We start from the raw sequence: 14,446 nt of genomic DNA on the forward strand, positions 1-14,446 counted from the left end.
CCCTTTCGGCGCCCTGCTCCCTAGTGATCACGTAACCTAGGCGAGCCCATATAGGCTTCGCCTAGCTCCTAGATCCAATCAAGCAAGCTTTCTCCCGCTTCCTTCATAAAACAGCTAAAGCAGGCTGGCGGCGAACTCCACGGGGATGCCAAAATCGAGCTAAATAGCCGGTCACTAGTAGATACAAGTTCAACTGCTGATCGGATCGGATTCCAACGCATGCTCCGCTAGAGATCCTCTGCTCGTGAGGATGCTGGGAAGAGGAGAGGCCGACGTGGGGGAACAACCAGAGAAACATCTCCCCGCATGCGTCCGGAAGGGGTGCATTCCACACATAATGGATACCAGCAGCTGTTTCTCGCAAGTATTAGGATTGGGAGAATAGAGAAACTACCAGTGAAAGTGCAACTTCCTATCACTATCACCGCTACAACTGTGAACTAACTAATTAATTATCCAGCATGATATCGTCGATGTTGGCGTGGTGGCTTTTCTGCTTTTCTGCTTTCTGGGGTCATCGGGCATCGGCCGTCTCCGATAAGCGTCTGTTCGGTGGGGCTGGCTTGCCGTCTCCCTTGAGAATCAACAATTGCTAGTTACAACTACTGATATTCTGTCATGCTGTGCCAAGGGTTCTATCATTATTATTTCTAGACAAGAGAGGGTCACTACAGAAGACGATTCTTTCCTCAGGTATACGTGCTCAGAGAGGGAAATGACGCTGGAGAATACTAACACATTGATATATTCTGGAACCCATCGAAAATATATCTATACTATTTATTATATTACACAGAAAATGAAGTCCAACTAAACTGGAGAAAACCTCGCGAGACGTTGCGAAGTCTATGGCAATGTTGAATCATAGTCAATGCGTAACGTTCGTCAGGATCCGCTGAAACGCAGCGAACAAGAGATGTTGAAATATTCAGATATGCAGTCATAAAGCTTGAACAATGTCCGCCCTAGACAAGGGAGAAAACAACAGAAAGAGGGGGTATCATAATTATTCGCTATCTTCGACAGGGCCGCAGGTGCAGAAGAGATTCTGGTCGCCAAATGCTGTACCGCAGTCAGCTTCATGCTAAACGTTTTGAAAAGGAATAAAAGAACTCACCATCATCCACACGGGTCACCGTGGGCCAGAACTTCTTCTCCAACAGCCATCGCTGAGGATAGGCGGCTTCCTCCCGCGAGTATGGACGGTTCCATTCGCTAGACAGCAGGTCTCGTTGCGTGTGAGGCGCATTCTTCAGAACGTTGCCCTCCCGTGGCTGTTCTCCGCGCTCCACAGCTGCGATCTCTTGGCGGATCGAGATGAGGGCATCGCAGAATCGATCCAATTCTGCCTTGTTCTCCGATTCCGTCGGTTCAATCATGAGGGTGTTGGCCACCGGCCACGACATGGTTGGCGCGTGGAAGCCATAGTCCTGCAGTCTCTTCGCGATGTCAATCGCTTCGATGCCAGAGGTCTCCTTGAATTTCCGGACGTCGAGGATAAACTCGTGTGCGCAACGGCCGTTCTCGTTGGTATAGAGGATAGGATAGTGCTCCTTGAGACGCGACAGGATATAGTTGGCGTTCAGAAGGGTGATCTTGGTGGCATGCGTCAAGCCCTTGGCGCCCATCATGTTGATATAGTTGAACGTGATCGGGAGAAGACTGGCACTACCCCATGGAGCGGCACTGACGGGTGGTGATGCGGTATCGCCTCGCTTTCCCTGAAGATACTCGCTGACCGGGTGGGAAGGGAGGTATGGGCGCAGATGCTCAGCAACACCAATGGGTCCCACGCCAGGGCCACCACCGCCGTGAGGAATACAGAAGGTCTTGTGTAGGTTCAAGTGGCAGACATCTGCTCCAATCTCTCCAGGAGAGCAAAGTCCAATCTGTGCATTCATGTTGGCACCATCCATATAGACCTGACCGCCATATTCGTGCACGATCTTGCAGACCTCTTTGATGCCGGGCTCGAAGACACCGAAAGTGCTGGGATATGTGACCATAATCGCAGCCAGCTCATCCTTGTGCTTCTCACACTTGGCCTTCAGGTCCTCAATGTCAAGATTGCCCGTCTTGGTGTCACACTTGATGGTCACCACACGCATACCAGCCATGGCAGCACTGGCAGGGTTGGTTCCATGAGCCGACACGGGGATCAGGCACACGTTCCTAGTGCCACCTTGCGCGTCCTGGTACTTCTTGATCACTCGGAGACCGGTGAACTCTCCCTGAGCACCGGAGTTCGGCTGGACAGTGACTTCAGCCATGCCGGTGATGTCGGCCAGCTGCTGCTCCACTTCGTCGATGAATTGAGTGTAACCGGCGACTGCATCGGTGGGGGTGAAAGGGTGCATCTGGGAGAATTCGGGCCACGAGATGGGAATCATCTCACTAGTAGCGTTGAGCTTCATCGTACAGGAACCAAGAGGAATCATGGAGTGGGCCAGTGAAAGGTCCTTTGACTCGAGGTGATGAATGTAACGAAGCATTTCCGTCTCCGAGTGATGCGTGTTGAACACCGGATGGGTCAAGTAAGATGATGTGCGCTCCAACGCAGCAGGAACAGCGACCGGACCAAGCTCACCAGACAATTCGACGGCTGCCTTGGAGGAATGAGAAGCGAAGACATCCAAGATGGCCTTCAGCTCATTCTTGCCGACTGTCTCATCAAGAGAGATGCCAATCCTGGTAATATCCAGACGACGGAAGTAAAGGTTGGCTGATCTAGCTGCATTCATGATAGCATCGGCATCATCAACGTTAGGCAGCTCAACGGTCAGCGTGTCGAAAAACGCTTTACCATCGGATACATTACTCTTGGTGGGGACATTGTATCCCAACCCCGTGAGCTTCTCCTGCAGCAGAGCTGTCAGGGCCATGATACGCTGGGCAATCGCCTTCAGTCCCTTCGGGCCATGGTAGACTGCATACATGGCACTCATGTTGGCGAGCAAGGCTTGCGCTGTGCAAATGTTGCTGGTTGCCTTTTCACGACGAATGTGCTGCTCTCTAGTCTGGAGCGCCAGTCTAAGAGCACGGTTTCCCAGTCTATCCTTTGAGACACCAACAAGGCGTCCAGGGATCTTACGCTTGTACTTATCCGCACAAGAGAAGAAAGCAGCATGAGGGCCTCCGAAGCCCATGGGAACACCCAGTCTCTGAGCGCTTCCAAATGCAATGTCAGCGCCAAACTCCCCAGGGGATTTCAACACTGTCAATGCCAGGAGGTCGGTGGCAACGCTGAAAGTACCTCCGAGCTCATGGATCGTCTTTCCCAGGCTCTCGAAGTCATAGATGCCTCCTTCAGTATCAGGATACTGGGCCAAGACACCGATAAGGCTGTCACCCTGGTCCTTGACCAGCTTAGCATCATCCGCCAGGATATCACCAATCTTGAGCTCGATCCCAAAGCCTTCGGCGCGAGACCGCATGACTGCAATGGTCTGTGGGTGGCAGAGATGGGACACCACAAAGACCTTACCCGGCTTCTTCTGTCTGGCTAGCGGAAGAACTGCGAGAGACATCGTCATCGCCTCCGCTGCTGCAGTCGCCTCGTCCAGAACGGATGCGTTGGCGACAGGCAGTCCTGTCAGGTCCGCGGTCAATGTCTGAAAGTTGAGCAGCGATTCCAGTCGACCCTGGCTGATTTCCGGCTGGTATGGAGTATAACTGGTGTACCAAGCAGGGTTTTCAAGTACATTCCTAAGAATGACGGGGGGCACAATCGTGTTATAGTAGCCACAGCCAATGTAGGGTTTTCCTGTCGTCGTGATCTGATCTCTGTATTTCTCCAGCAATTTCAGCATATCAGTTTCGCCCAGGCCACCATGGACATCATCTCTCTGTAACTCTGTGCCCACCCTGGGAGGCGTCACGACCATGTCCTTCTTGGACAAAATATCTGCCGGCAGCACCTGCTGGACAAACTCGTCTAGTGATGCTACCGGGGGATCCAGAGTGGCGAGCATCTGCTTCGCAGCATCTGGACTGGGTCCAATATGACGACGAGGGAAAGTATCAATGGGCTGGAAGAGATCACGAGCTTCTGGCTCACCGTAGTCAGCCAGAGAGCTGGTGTAAACTGTGCGGGCAGAGGCATGGTGACGTCTCAATTGCAGGTAATTCCGGCCAGAGGCCACAGAAGATGCTGGTGACCTATATAGAGCTCTTGTCGAAGCCACGCGTAGCTTCGACAACCGCGTTAACTGGTTGCTTGCTCCGCGAAGAGCATACAAGGACGGAGCCATCTTGGAGAACTGTCAACTAGAGTGGGAGCTTCAATTGCTGCCAGACCGGACGGTTCAGCAACGCAAGAGCCACACCCTTGGAAAGATGGAAAGGTTTTATGATGCTGGGAAGCGAACAGTTACACGAGAAGAGAAGGGGAAAAAAAAAGAGACGCCCACGAAGAGCGGTGGGAATCATTCATTCCTTTGCATCCCGCCCTCGTTCCTGCTGCTCTCCGATCGCCCGCCCTTTGATGTATGGTTATGTAACGGAAGCGCGCCAGAAGTGGTATTCACGTGATAATGCCGCCGGGACCTGATGAGTAGACCAATAAAGGTCTCGTTTCTCCGTATCTTAGCCCCGTGGCGACCCCGGAATACGGTACGGATACAGTACGAATCATTGATATCAGTTTCGCATGCCCGTTGATAACGATAAGCTTGCGGGCAATCGTCCACTTTCCCGCGGAAAACCTTTTCCCCTCCGTAACTCCCCATTGGGAAATGAGGGCTCAAGCCCAGATGACACGCGATTTATTTCTACCTTCTATAACTATGAAAGGCGCTTCGATAAGTGCGACCCTCTCCATTCGTAGCTTGAGATCTCAGGGCCGATTGTATGTAGTTCCTCCACCGCGAATTGATATCGATAAGTTGACCCCCGGGGCCCACAAGAGCTACGTCGATATTAATAGGTTGGTTTAGATTATCAGGCTAGTGCTGGCTATAGATTTGAGTGTTGAAATATGGAATACTTCAGCCAAACCATCAATAACTATACGATCATTGATGACAATTTATTGTGTTTCCAGGTTTGATTAATCCTATGCACGAAAATCATCATAAATGCTTCAATACCAGTTCGCGGTAACTGGGGAATACGTATGTCCCTATCCAGTGTCAAGAGAGGTCTACATGGGAAATGGAACAGCTACCGCCACAGAAATGCTACGGGCAGGATAAAAGATGAGATTATCCTTCCTTATGCCACAGCTATGGAAGGCCCACGAGCGGAAATCCATCCCGCAATCTGAACTCTGGAACCATACTATGGATCTTATTTGCGAGACTCGTATATGAAGGAAGGAGCCATGGATGGAGATAAATTATTTCCGGTTCCAAAGTAGACAGAGGCAACGAGATATACCAGTGAGATCTCTTAACCGCAGTATCGTCAAATACACTGAGGTCAATGTTCTATGGGCCTTCCGGGACTTTTCGCCTTTGTCCGTTTTCTGGCTTCTCTCTCTCAACCAAGTTGAAAAGGGTCATGGTTCATACCCGCGAATACAACGCCTTTAGCGGCTCCTGATACCTTCAATAATGAGAGTGACGTATACTTGAGAAACTTCGCTAAGCCGTCGTTGGCAAAACCATTTGCCTCAAGGATACACTTCCTACGTGAGTTTCTCGAGGTCCTCAACATGAATAGTAGTTGATCTGATTGTCTTCACTTGGTCCTCCTATCTGCAATAGGAATATCGTCGGATGATAGATAGAGCTCGACGTCTGTCCCTTACAGGGAAAGAGGGTCACAGTGTCGCAGTTCCTATGGTCGGATTTAGTATCTCTTGACGCAAGGTATGTTATATGCACGAAATTTATTATATACATTTTGCTTGATCCTAACCCAATCAGTGCATCTTTTCACTGTCAGCTGAATATTTCTGTGGCCTCAGCTCGCCCACGCCCGGTATAGACTGTACGACAATCAAGCATAAGGGAACAAAGTGATTCATCTCTTTCTAAGTATGTCTCAAGAGAGCTACAGCAGCTCGGAGTATTCCGACGATACGAAAACACCAGACCGTGAACTGGAAGAGAGATGGCATGGTACACATACAGACGACATAGGATCCCCGAGGAGACAAAGGGTCAGGTTCAAATCTCTCGATGATAGGCCCCAGGACGAAGATACGCAGACTTTTATATCTCGTCTCAGAAATGAAGGCCAGCAGCAACAGAGACCGTCTACGCCAGATCCAAGTACGTCTAGAGATGTGACGGATATATCGCTCAATGATCGAGCAGCACCAGAAGACGATGGCAACAGACCCGATGGAACAGAGAAGCCAGATACAGAGAAACAAGACACAGAGAAGCCAGATGTGGGAAATCTAGGCGAGAAGCTAAAGCAGACTACAACAAATCCATTTAAGACTATACGCGAGAAAGGTCAGCGCCTTGCAGAACGGATGGGACACGGACCCGGACACGAAACGGGAGACTCTCTCACTCCGGCTCATCCGGAGCAAAACTGGGCAGGCGGCGGCAATGTGCCTGTGTCGGATATGACAGACGATAAGCACAAGGGCGATGAAGACAGACGCCGGGACCAAGCAACATCTACTGCGGAGGCTCATCGTCTTGTACGAGACTTATGTCAGAACCAGACGGGCGATAGGCGCAAGACTAGACCTACTGTTCGTGGTCAGGGCACACCAGCTGGCCTTCAGACCGATGCCGATTCTCAATATAGGTATCGTAAAGGTGGTGGTGGAGTCTTGTCGCAGCTTCTAAAGCTACAGAATGTGCAACAGGGACAAAGAGGTCGTTATGACAGTGACACAGATATCGAGGATCTCCAAACATCCAAACCGTCTTCGGGTACATCAACTCCAAAAAAAGAAAAGCTTAAGTGGTACAAGAAGCCTCCCAACCAGTCAACGTCCTCTCTGGCTGGATCGACGAATCTCAGTGGAGCTAGTACCCCGGTCCACTCTGGAGAAATAATGTCTCTTGCTTCCAAACGGCGCAGTAAGGGCGGAAGTATGAATGAAAACAAACTGCGTCTCGAGGATGAGATCCGGGTGACGATTCACATCGCTGAGATCATCGCCCGTCAGAGGTTCATAATGCAGCTATGCAAGGCGCTAATGATGTACGGCGCCCCTACACATCGACTGGAGGAATACATGTCGATGACTGCGAAAGTACTAGAAGTCGATGCCCAATTCCTATACTTCCCGGGTTGTATGGTCATATCCTTTGACGACCCGTCGACCCGTACAACAGAGGTCAAACTTCTCAGGGTAGCGCAGGGTGTGAACCTGGCACGTCTGGCCGATACTCATAGAGTATACAAAAACGTGATGCACGATATCATTGGCGTCGAGGAAGCAACTTCGGAACTAGAAGAAATCTTGAACCGAAAGCCTAGGTTTGGCAAGTGGGTTATGGTTTTGGTCTACGGGTTAGCCAGTATGACGATCGGGCCCTTCGCCTTCGAAGCAAGACCCATTGACCTTCCGATGATATTTGTCCTTGGTTGTCTTCTTGGTATCTTACAGCATGTAGTAGCGCCCAACTCCGCACTTTATTCCAATGTCTTCGAGGTCTTTGCGACAGTCTTGAACTCTTTCCTCGCCCGCGCGTTAGGAAGCATCCGCTGGGGCGTGGTGAACGGGAAGCAACAATATCTCTTTTGTTTCTCTACTCTGGTCCAATCTTCTATCGCTCTTATCCTTCCAGGTTTTATGGTTTTATGCAGCAGTCTCGAATTGCAGTCCCACCAAATGATTGCCGGATCCATCCGTATGGTCTATGCTATCATCTATTCACTCTTCCTTGGATATGGGATCACCACCGGTACAACAATCTACGGCCTCATTGATGGTGGAGCCAGTTCCGACATTTCATGCCCGCCGTCTAGTATTAATAACCAATATCTTCAACGATTTCCCTTTGTTGCGATAACAATCTTCTGGATCGTCATCATCAACAAGGGAAAATGGAAACAGCTCCCGGTCATGTTCTTCATCGCAATGGCTGGCTATACGGTCAACTTTTGGAGCACCAAGCGTATCGGATCGAATGTGCAAGTCGCCCAGAGTTTAGGCGCATTTGCCATTGGCACTATGGGTAATCTATACAGCCGTCTCTGGCATGGACACGCTGCTACCGCCATTCTTCCAGCTATCTTCATCATGGTCCCCTCCGGCCTAGCTTCTACTGGTTCCCTGATCACGGGAGTCCAGTCTGCAGATCAGATTCGAGGGAACGTCACCTCTCATGGAGGACAAAGTGGTCCCGAAAACGCGAATGGCAACATACAACAGGCCCAAGGTAATAATGCAGCTTCGAATATCGGATCCGGTATGATTCAAGTCGCCATCGGTATCACAGTTGGTTTGTTCTTGGCAGCACTGGTCGTGTATCCTTATGGAAAGAGACGAAGTGGACTGTTCAGTTTCTAAAAGCTCCATATATCCTGAGATGCAGTCAACAACCAAATTCATGTCCGTGGTGGATATTGCGATTATCATATGAGCGGGTATAAGGTTTGTGGGGATGAATCGAGATATCTATCTGGACAGCCTAGACTGGATTTAGTATGTATAGCTAGCGAAGTGTGTTAAGTCTTCTAGGGAGTTTATGACTATTCTCAATTCACTTAATATGATCGTTCAACCTTTGTCTGACATAGGGAACAGGAAAGAAATCATCATACATACTAAGACTGCTAATAATTAGTGGAGATGATAACTGCTATATTGAAAATAACAGTCTACTGTTCTTCTCTAAAGACAAGCGGTACACATTGCATCCAGTCTTTTACTCTTCAAGCCTTGGCACCTATCACATCAGTAACCGTCTGCCCGTTCCGGTATTCCATTCACATGGTATTTTCCAGAATTTGATCTTCAGGCCGCATCCCTCCCATCCTTCAAACTCTTCTCAATAACGTTTTCCACAAATCCCGATATTCGACCTGGGTTCCGGTAACGGTCTTCCAACCGCTCCGTGACCAGCGTCGATCCCGTTGTGTTGCACCATTCACGACGCACTCCGAAGTCCGTAGCGACTACAGGGCTTCTGAACCATTCGTCTGACCAGGCTCGGAATCGCAGTTCAGCAACGTTGCTTATATGCAGGTGAAGTTCGCCTGTAGGACCCTTGCCATCGAGGGGAAGTGTTGCAGTAAATTCCCCTAAAGAGTTAAACTTTGTTACGAAATGCCCCATTACTCTGTAGGGGGTCTAAGTTTACTGATTTTATTCGGTACTTTGTCGGAATCTGGAAAAAAATTGGGTGATTAGATTGGCTTTGGTACATTATTCATATCATTCCTAAGATACACAGTCCTGCAAGACTAGTCGTAAAATCCAAACCAATATACATGATAACTGTATATAGTATAGTATGTAGAATTTATATTGTAACTGGTTCATCTTACCTTCCCATCGTCGGTGGCCATTCATGCCGTCTTCACGTCTTCGACATTATTGACTGTCCCACCAACGGCAGCCTTCTCTTCCTCCTCAAGGCCATGCTCACCATCCTCTCCCAGGAGAGCCAGGAGCCCAATCTCGCGCTCAATCCGAGCCTTGAGTGCGGCGTCTTCGACCGCCATACCAGTCGAGCCGAAAAGCTCATCCATCTCTTCCAGTGTACGGCCATTGGTCTCGGGGACGAAGAACCAAACATACAGGACCGCAATGAGGGTAACGCAGCCGAAGAATATGAAAGCGCCGAAGTTCGAGGTGTGGATGAAGGGAGAAGTGGAGATTCCGACTGAAAAGTTGTTCAGCTAGTGTGTAATGTTAGTCTGTACTTATTCGTGCAGGACACAAGGCGGACAAAGGAACATACCCAGTTGGCACTGCCACCAAGACTGACGCCCTTGGCTCGCATACTCAAGGGGAAGATTTCAGAAATCACGATCCATGCACAAGGACTGCAGTCATGAGTCAGTAAAGAGCACTCTACGATGCTAGATTGCAGTACTCACCCCCAGGAATACGCGAAGTTGGCGATGAAAATCCACACAAAAGCAACAGCAACCCATCCTGCGGCGCGGTGGTTCTGCCAGTCGCTGGAGTATGCACCAATAATACCAGCAACGATGAAATGACACGAGGCCATGCCGATAGCACCCGCAAGGAGAATCTTCTTTCGACCGAAGCGGTCGACCCAGAGCACGGCCGGGATGGTGAAGACAAATTCGATGATACCAACTACTCCAGTAGCCAGGAGTGAGGTAGTGTTACCGCTGAGTTCGAATCCTTTGAAGATGAACGGACTGAAACTGTTAGACGGCTCAGCTGCTACGGGTTTATTTTGTTGGGAACTCACGCATAATAGTTGATGGCATTGATACCATTCCACTGTTGGAAGGTCATGATCAAACACTACATGGAAATGTCAGTGTCAGCCATATCGGGAGAGTGGTTTGACAAGAACGTACAGCAACAATCGTGCGCTTGAAGAGCGACTTGTTCGTCACGAGAGATAGGTAGTCGTTGAAGGCGATCATGAAGCGGCTCTTGAACGATCCGTCCTGCCATTGAGGATACTTTTTGGTAGATGTTTCGATTTCGAAGAGGCGCATGGCCTTCACCTCAAGGAACTCGATGCGCACAAGCAGGTCATCGGGCGATGTCCGTCGGAGCTTGGCTAGGGTCTCTAGACACTCCTTTTCGCGACCCTGGTTCATCAGATGTCTTGGTGACTGCGGCATGAAGAGGATCATACCCGCAGCCAAGAGGAGGGCGGGAGCCAGTTGAATGCAGACCGGCACCAACCAGGCTGCGTCGGATTGTCCTTGTCCAGTTCCACCGATATAGTTTGTACCATATCCGATCTAGAAGAAGTCAGTCAGTATTCCAGTTACAGTATCTCAGTCCAGTGGTTGACTAACCCAGAAGCTGACCATAATTCCAAAAGTGATGGCGAGCTGCTGCACGGCGACAAGCGATCCTCGAATTTCAGGGGGAGCCTAGGAAATGGTTATTATGCGGCGACGGATTCTCCATGGCTCCGTGATACTTACCAACTCTGCGTTGTAAAGAGGCACAATCATACTCAAACTTCCTACACCCAGACCAGTGACGAAACGACCAGCAAAAACGTAGTCCTTATTCTCAGTACAGGCCTGGACGATGACTCCCACCATGAAGACGACACAGGCAATCAGGGCGCACACTCGACGTCCAACCGCATCGGCCAAGTATCCGTTAAACAAAGTACCCAGCCAGGCACCCAATTCGAGAATAGAGGTCATCAGACCCTGGGCTGTTCCGGTTTGAGCTGCATATCCATTTGTCTAGGGACGAGTTGTGTAGTCAGTACACAAACTGGTTCAATTTTGTGTCACGGAGACAAACATACGCGGTTGATAAAAGAGGTCATGGTCAAGACCTGACTGAACATTCCCTGGTTGTCTGTAGATTCAGGATCAGCTCTGCATACCCTCGTCTCTAAGGATAACGTTGTCTCTTACACCCATAGACCAAACCTCCCAGGGATGCAAAAAATGCAATTGCCGTCGTCTGTCCATTTGCCAGCAGGCCACGGAATCCCGAAGGACCAGCGAGCTGAGCTCGTCTTCCGGACACCTGCGCATCAGCCACGGGAGCCATCTTTGTGTCGTCCGCAGTTCACCTTTTACTTGGGAAAAAAAGGGGGGGAAAGGGAAAACAACAGTGGCAAGAGGAGTGGAATCTATTTTCTCACCGTTCCCACTGCCTGCCTCGCGATGGAAGACACTGACCCCATGGGCAGTGCTCCATACGAGCTGTATTTAAATCGAAGCCAGTGCTCATCTGGGGCTCCCCACGGGGACTGCAACCGTGCCCATTTTGGGGTCGCGATGAATTCAGGCTAAAGAGACAGTCTGGGGATATCACTATCCGGACGGGGCTAAGCTTTTCTCGTGGCTTCTGAAGTTCTGCCCGACGCCTTCAGACTCGACAAGAGGCCATCACGGCGTCGTCTGAGTGCTCTTGGCATGCTGGGATGCCGCGAAAGCCGGTGGCATAGCGAACCGAGAGCCCTGTTGGAAGATGCGATGCCGTGCAGTGTTCAGCCCTTCTGCACTCTTCCATGTCGCCGTGCAAGGCTCATCCCGAACGCAGGTGGCCTCAAGTATCACAGACGGACGGATGATCAACATACTACGATATCCTCGTCGCATGTTTGCCTACGCCAACTATCTAACTAATTACCTGCAGCTCCTGTTACGGGTTGAGGTAGAAAAATCACAACATCCTCAGTACTTAATGGTCGCCCATTCACGAGGAGAACGTCATTTTGACCACGAGTGATTATTTCTTCCATCGGTTCAAGACATAGAACTTCCCCAATCGGTACCGTTAACAGCTTCTTCTTTTACCCGGCCACTCAGCAGCAAGTCTGTGGGGACGGTGGATTATCTTCGATTTAACCAGAGAATGGAGGTTGGCCGAGGTCTTCCTCCACGTTTTCCCCCTTCAATGTCGGGGTTTTCCGCCACCTCCACGCGCTCCGCATCCCGGGGTCCATTAGCTACTACTACAGTTAGTGTTGCCGGGAAAAAGTCGGGCCTGGGAAAATGTGAGATCAAACGGCTGAGACCACGCGAGAAGAAAACAGGGATGTCCGCTTTCGTCTGTTATCCCACAGTCACAATCCGTGTGCTGCCTCGCTGCTCGATTCTACGAGTTTCCGAGGCGGACTGGAGGCCTGCTTCTTTCACTGTCCATGTTGGAGTTGCGGTCCATGGCTTTCCATCCCGTCTCCGGGTTTGAGCCGGAGAATAGACAGCTTCCCATCAGCCGAGACATCTACTCTGATCCTTCGGCTGACTGGGATAGACCGACTATCTAACTAGCCGGAGGGATGTCCTCAACGCGTGGCATCCCACGTCCTGATTGGATTCAGAGATTCAAGCCCCATTCTGGTTGCACATGGCTGCAGTCAGCGAAGCGATTGTTTTTCTGTCTACTACTTCATAATCTTAGTGGTCACGGATTTAGCCAGCGAAACACCAAGAGACCAAGAGACGCCAAAAGACAGGTGCAGTTTTTATAGACATACGCAATAAACCAGCTGATTCGTCCACATGGAATGCTGGCACTAAGCGTTGCAGGACTACCCGAAGGTCGATTACTCTCTAGCTCTGGCAGATACCGTACACTCGCGATGACCGCGATGTGCTCGCTGTTTTGCCGTTGACCCCGATCCCGAGTCAGCTGAGCATTATAGTACTCTCGGCTTTGGCTTCAATATCGGCTTGCAGTCCAGACCGCCTGGGCCGCTTAGCTTTGGTTTCAGGACACGGAAGATGATGGACGATTCATGTTCCATTTGCTTCTGGGATTCTACAGACCATGACAATCCGGTCATCGACTGCAGTAGTGGCTCCTTACTATTACCTCATTGGCAGATTCATGCCTTCCTCAATACCACAAATCACCATACAGAGAATGGAAATACCATAGAGGTCAGTTCGCGAATCTCAAAGCTAGACTGATGTCCCAACTAACAAATCTTGATTTCTACCGTCGGGCGCCATCGCAGTCAGTGGCGTTTGGGTGCTTTGGTGTTTGGCCGTTTTGGCGTCTTGTGTGGCTAATGTCTGGATGTCCACTAACTAACTAGTAAAACCTGCCTACTCGTGGGCTTCCACGGTACAGCAGCGGCCGAGGACATAAGCTGCCACGTTCTCTAGACTTGGTTGCGCTGGAGAGCTTAACCCTAAGTAGGGTACCCTTGCGCGCTTCAGTGTTTTAGAAAGGTGAGGAAGAGGCCCGGGAGTCTATATAGCCGGTAGCTGCTAGTTAGTTAACTATAAAATATAGATCATTGTACTCCAGATAATGATGGTAAGCTGCTCCAGGTATCACTCATTCTCTGTGGCCTATTTGCCGTCTACATTTCGTTTCTAAGACAGTGATGGGGCTTTGTCACGAAGTTATTCTGCTCAATAGAGATTTAAGAAAGACACCCAGAGAACAAGCAGACTTTCGTGACCGGGTCGAAGCACACGAGATTCGCAATTATCACTTCTAGTTTTTATAGAGGTCTTTGAGCAGGATGTATAATTGCTCCGTCTATAGTGTACCAATGTGGTCGGATTGAGCGCGCAGTGATTCATAAGCAGAAAATTCACTACGAGTCAGTACATTTGGGGAGAATTGCCATTGTTGTTGCTTTATCTGGAGCCAGCCAGAGTAACATTAAACTATAATAATATGATTGCAGGCGAAAATCTTCAGCACTTGGCATCGGACATCTCATCGTCGTTATCTCCTTGCTTTTCTTTCTCTTCCTCCTCCTCCTTCTCCTCCTCCTTCTCCTCCTCCTTCTGCTTCCCCCCAACCCCCGCAAGGCGGCGCAATTCAGCGGCCCTTGCCCGCTTGCGCGCGGCTTCCTGCTCCTCTCTGCCAGCGGCTTCCTCGAGACGCTTGGCCTCAGCCAGCTAATATAACACGGAATGGATTAATCCCTTTCCAACG

The 14,446-nt window shown here is 50.1% G+C and overlaps 3 protein-coding genes across 3 annotated transcripts; 1 reads left to right on the plus strand and 2 right to left on the minus strand.

Annotated features, from left to right (window-relative positions):
* Positions 1 to 624: 624 nt before the first annotated feature.
* Positions 625 to 4,434, minus strand: C8Q69DRAFT_29225 (glycine cleavage system P-protein-domain-containing protein). Its single transcript, XM_028627034.1, has 3 exons — positions 1,118 to 4,434; positions 749 to 1,062; positions 625 to 693 (listed from the first exon to the last, which is right to left on the minus strand). The coding sequence occupies exons 1-2, from the start codon at positions 4,248 to 4,250 to the stop codon at positions 1,007 to 1,009; spliced, it is 3,189 nt and encodes a 1,062-aa protein (XP_028489198.1). The 5' UTR covers positions 4,251 to 4,434; the 3' UTR covers positions 625 to 693; positions 749 to 1,006.
* Positions 4,435 to 5,727: 1,293 nt separating this feature from the next.
* C8Q69DRAFT_29255 (hypothetical protein) lies at positions 5,728 to 8,720 on the plus strand. The gene is made up of 2 exons (XM_028627037.1): positions 5,728 to 5,810; positions 5,868 to 8,720. The coding sequence occupies exon 2, from the start codon at positions 5,981 to 5,983 to the stop codon at positions 8,423 to 8,425; it is 2,445 nt and encodes an 814-aa protein (XP_028489199.1). The 5' UTR covers positions 5,728 to 5,810; positions 5,868 to 5,980; the 3' UTR covers positions 8,426 to 8,720.
* Positions 8,721 to 9,245: 525 nt separating this feature from the next.
* On the minus strand, positions 9,246 to 11,760 carry C8Q69DRAFT_29287 (putative MFS monosaccharide transporter). The gene is made up of 9 exons (XM_028627046.1): positions 11,452 to 11,760; positions 11,340 to 11,392; positions 11,002 to 11,274; positions 10,870 to 10,947; positions 10,417 to 10,812; positions 10,305 to 10,360; positions 9,961 to 10,251; positions 9,822 to 9,906; positions 9,246 to 9,759 (listed from the first exon to the last, which is right to left on the minus strand). Exons 1-9 carry the CDS (start codon positions 11,588 to 11,590, stop codon positions 9,427 to 9,429), a joined length of 1,704 nt encoding a protein of 567 aa, XP_028489200.1. The 5' UTR covers positions 11,591 to 11,760; the 3' UTR covers positions 9,246 to 9,426.
* Between the last annotated feature and the right edge of the window lie 2,686 nt (positions 11,761 to 14,446).

This window comes from Paecilomyces variotii (genome assembly GCF_004022145.1).
Source record: "Paecilomyces variotii strain CBS 101075 chromosome Unknown C8Q69scaffold_1, whole genome shotgun sequence".
NCBI classification, from domain to species: domain Eukaryota; kingdom Fungi; phylum Ascomycota; class Eurotiomycetes; order Eurotiales; family Thermoascaceae; genus Paecilomyces; species Paecilomyces variotii.

Coding starts and splice junctions, on each gene's coding strand:
- C8Q69DRAFT_29255 (XM_028627037.1), top strand. CDS start 5,981: ATGTCTCAAGAGAGCTACAGCAGCTCGGAGTATTCCGACGATACGAAA.
- C8Q69DRAFT_29287 (XM_028627046.1), bottom strand. CDS start 11,590: ATGGCTCCCGTGGCTGATGCGCAGGTGTCCGGAAGACGAGCTCAGCTC. Junction 10,813..10,869: donor GAATTATGGTCAGCTTCTGG/GTTAGTCAACCA, acceptor GACTTCTTCTAG/ATCGGATATGGTACAAACTA. Junction 9,907..9,960: donor AACTTCGCGTATTCCTGGGG/GTGAGTACTGCA, acceptor TCATGACTGCAG/TCCTTGTGCATGGATCGTGA.
- C8Q69DRAFT_29225 (XM_028627034.1), bottom strand. CDS start 4,250: ATGGCTCCGTCCTTGTATGCTCTTCGCGGAGCAAGCAACCAGTTAACG. Junction 1,063..1,117: donor GGTGACCCGTGTGGATGATG/GTGAGTTCTTTT, acceptor ACTGCGGTACAG/CATTTGGCGACCAGAATCTC.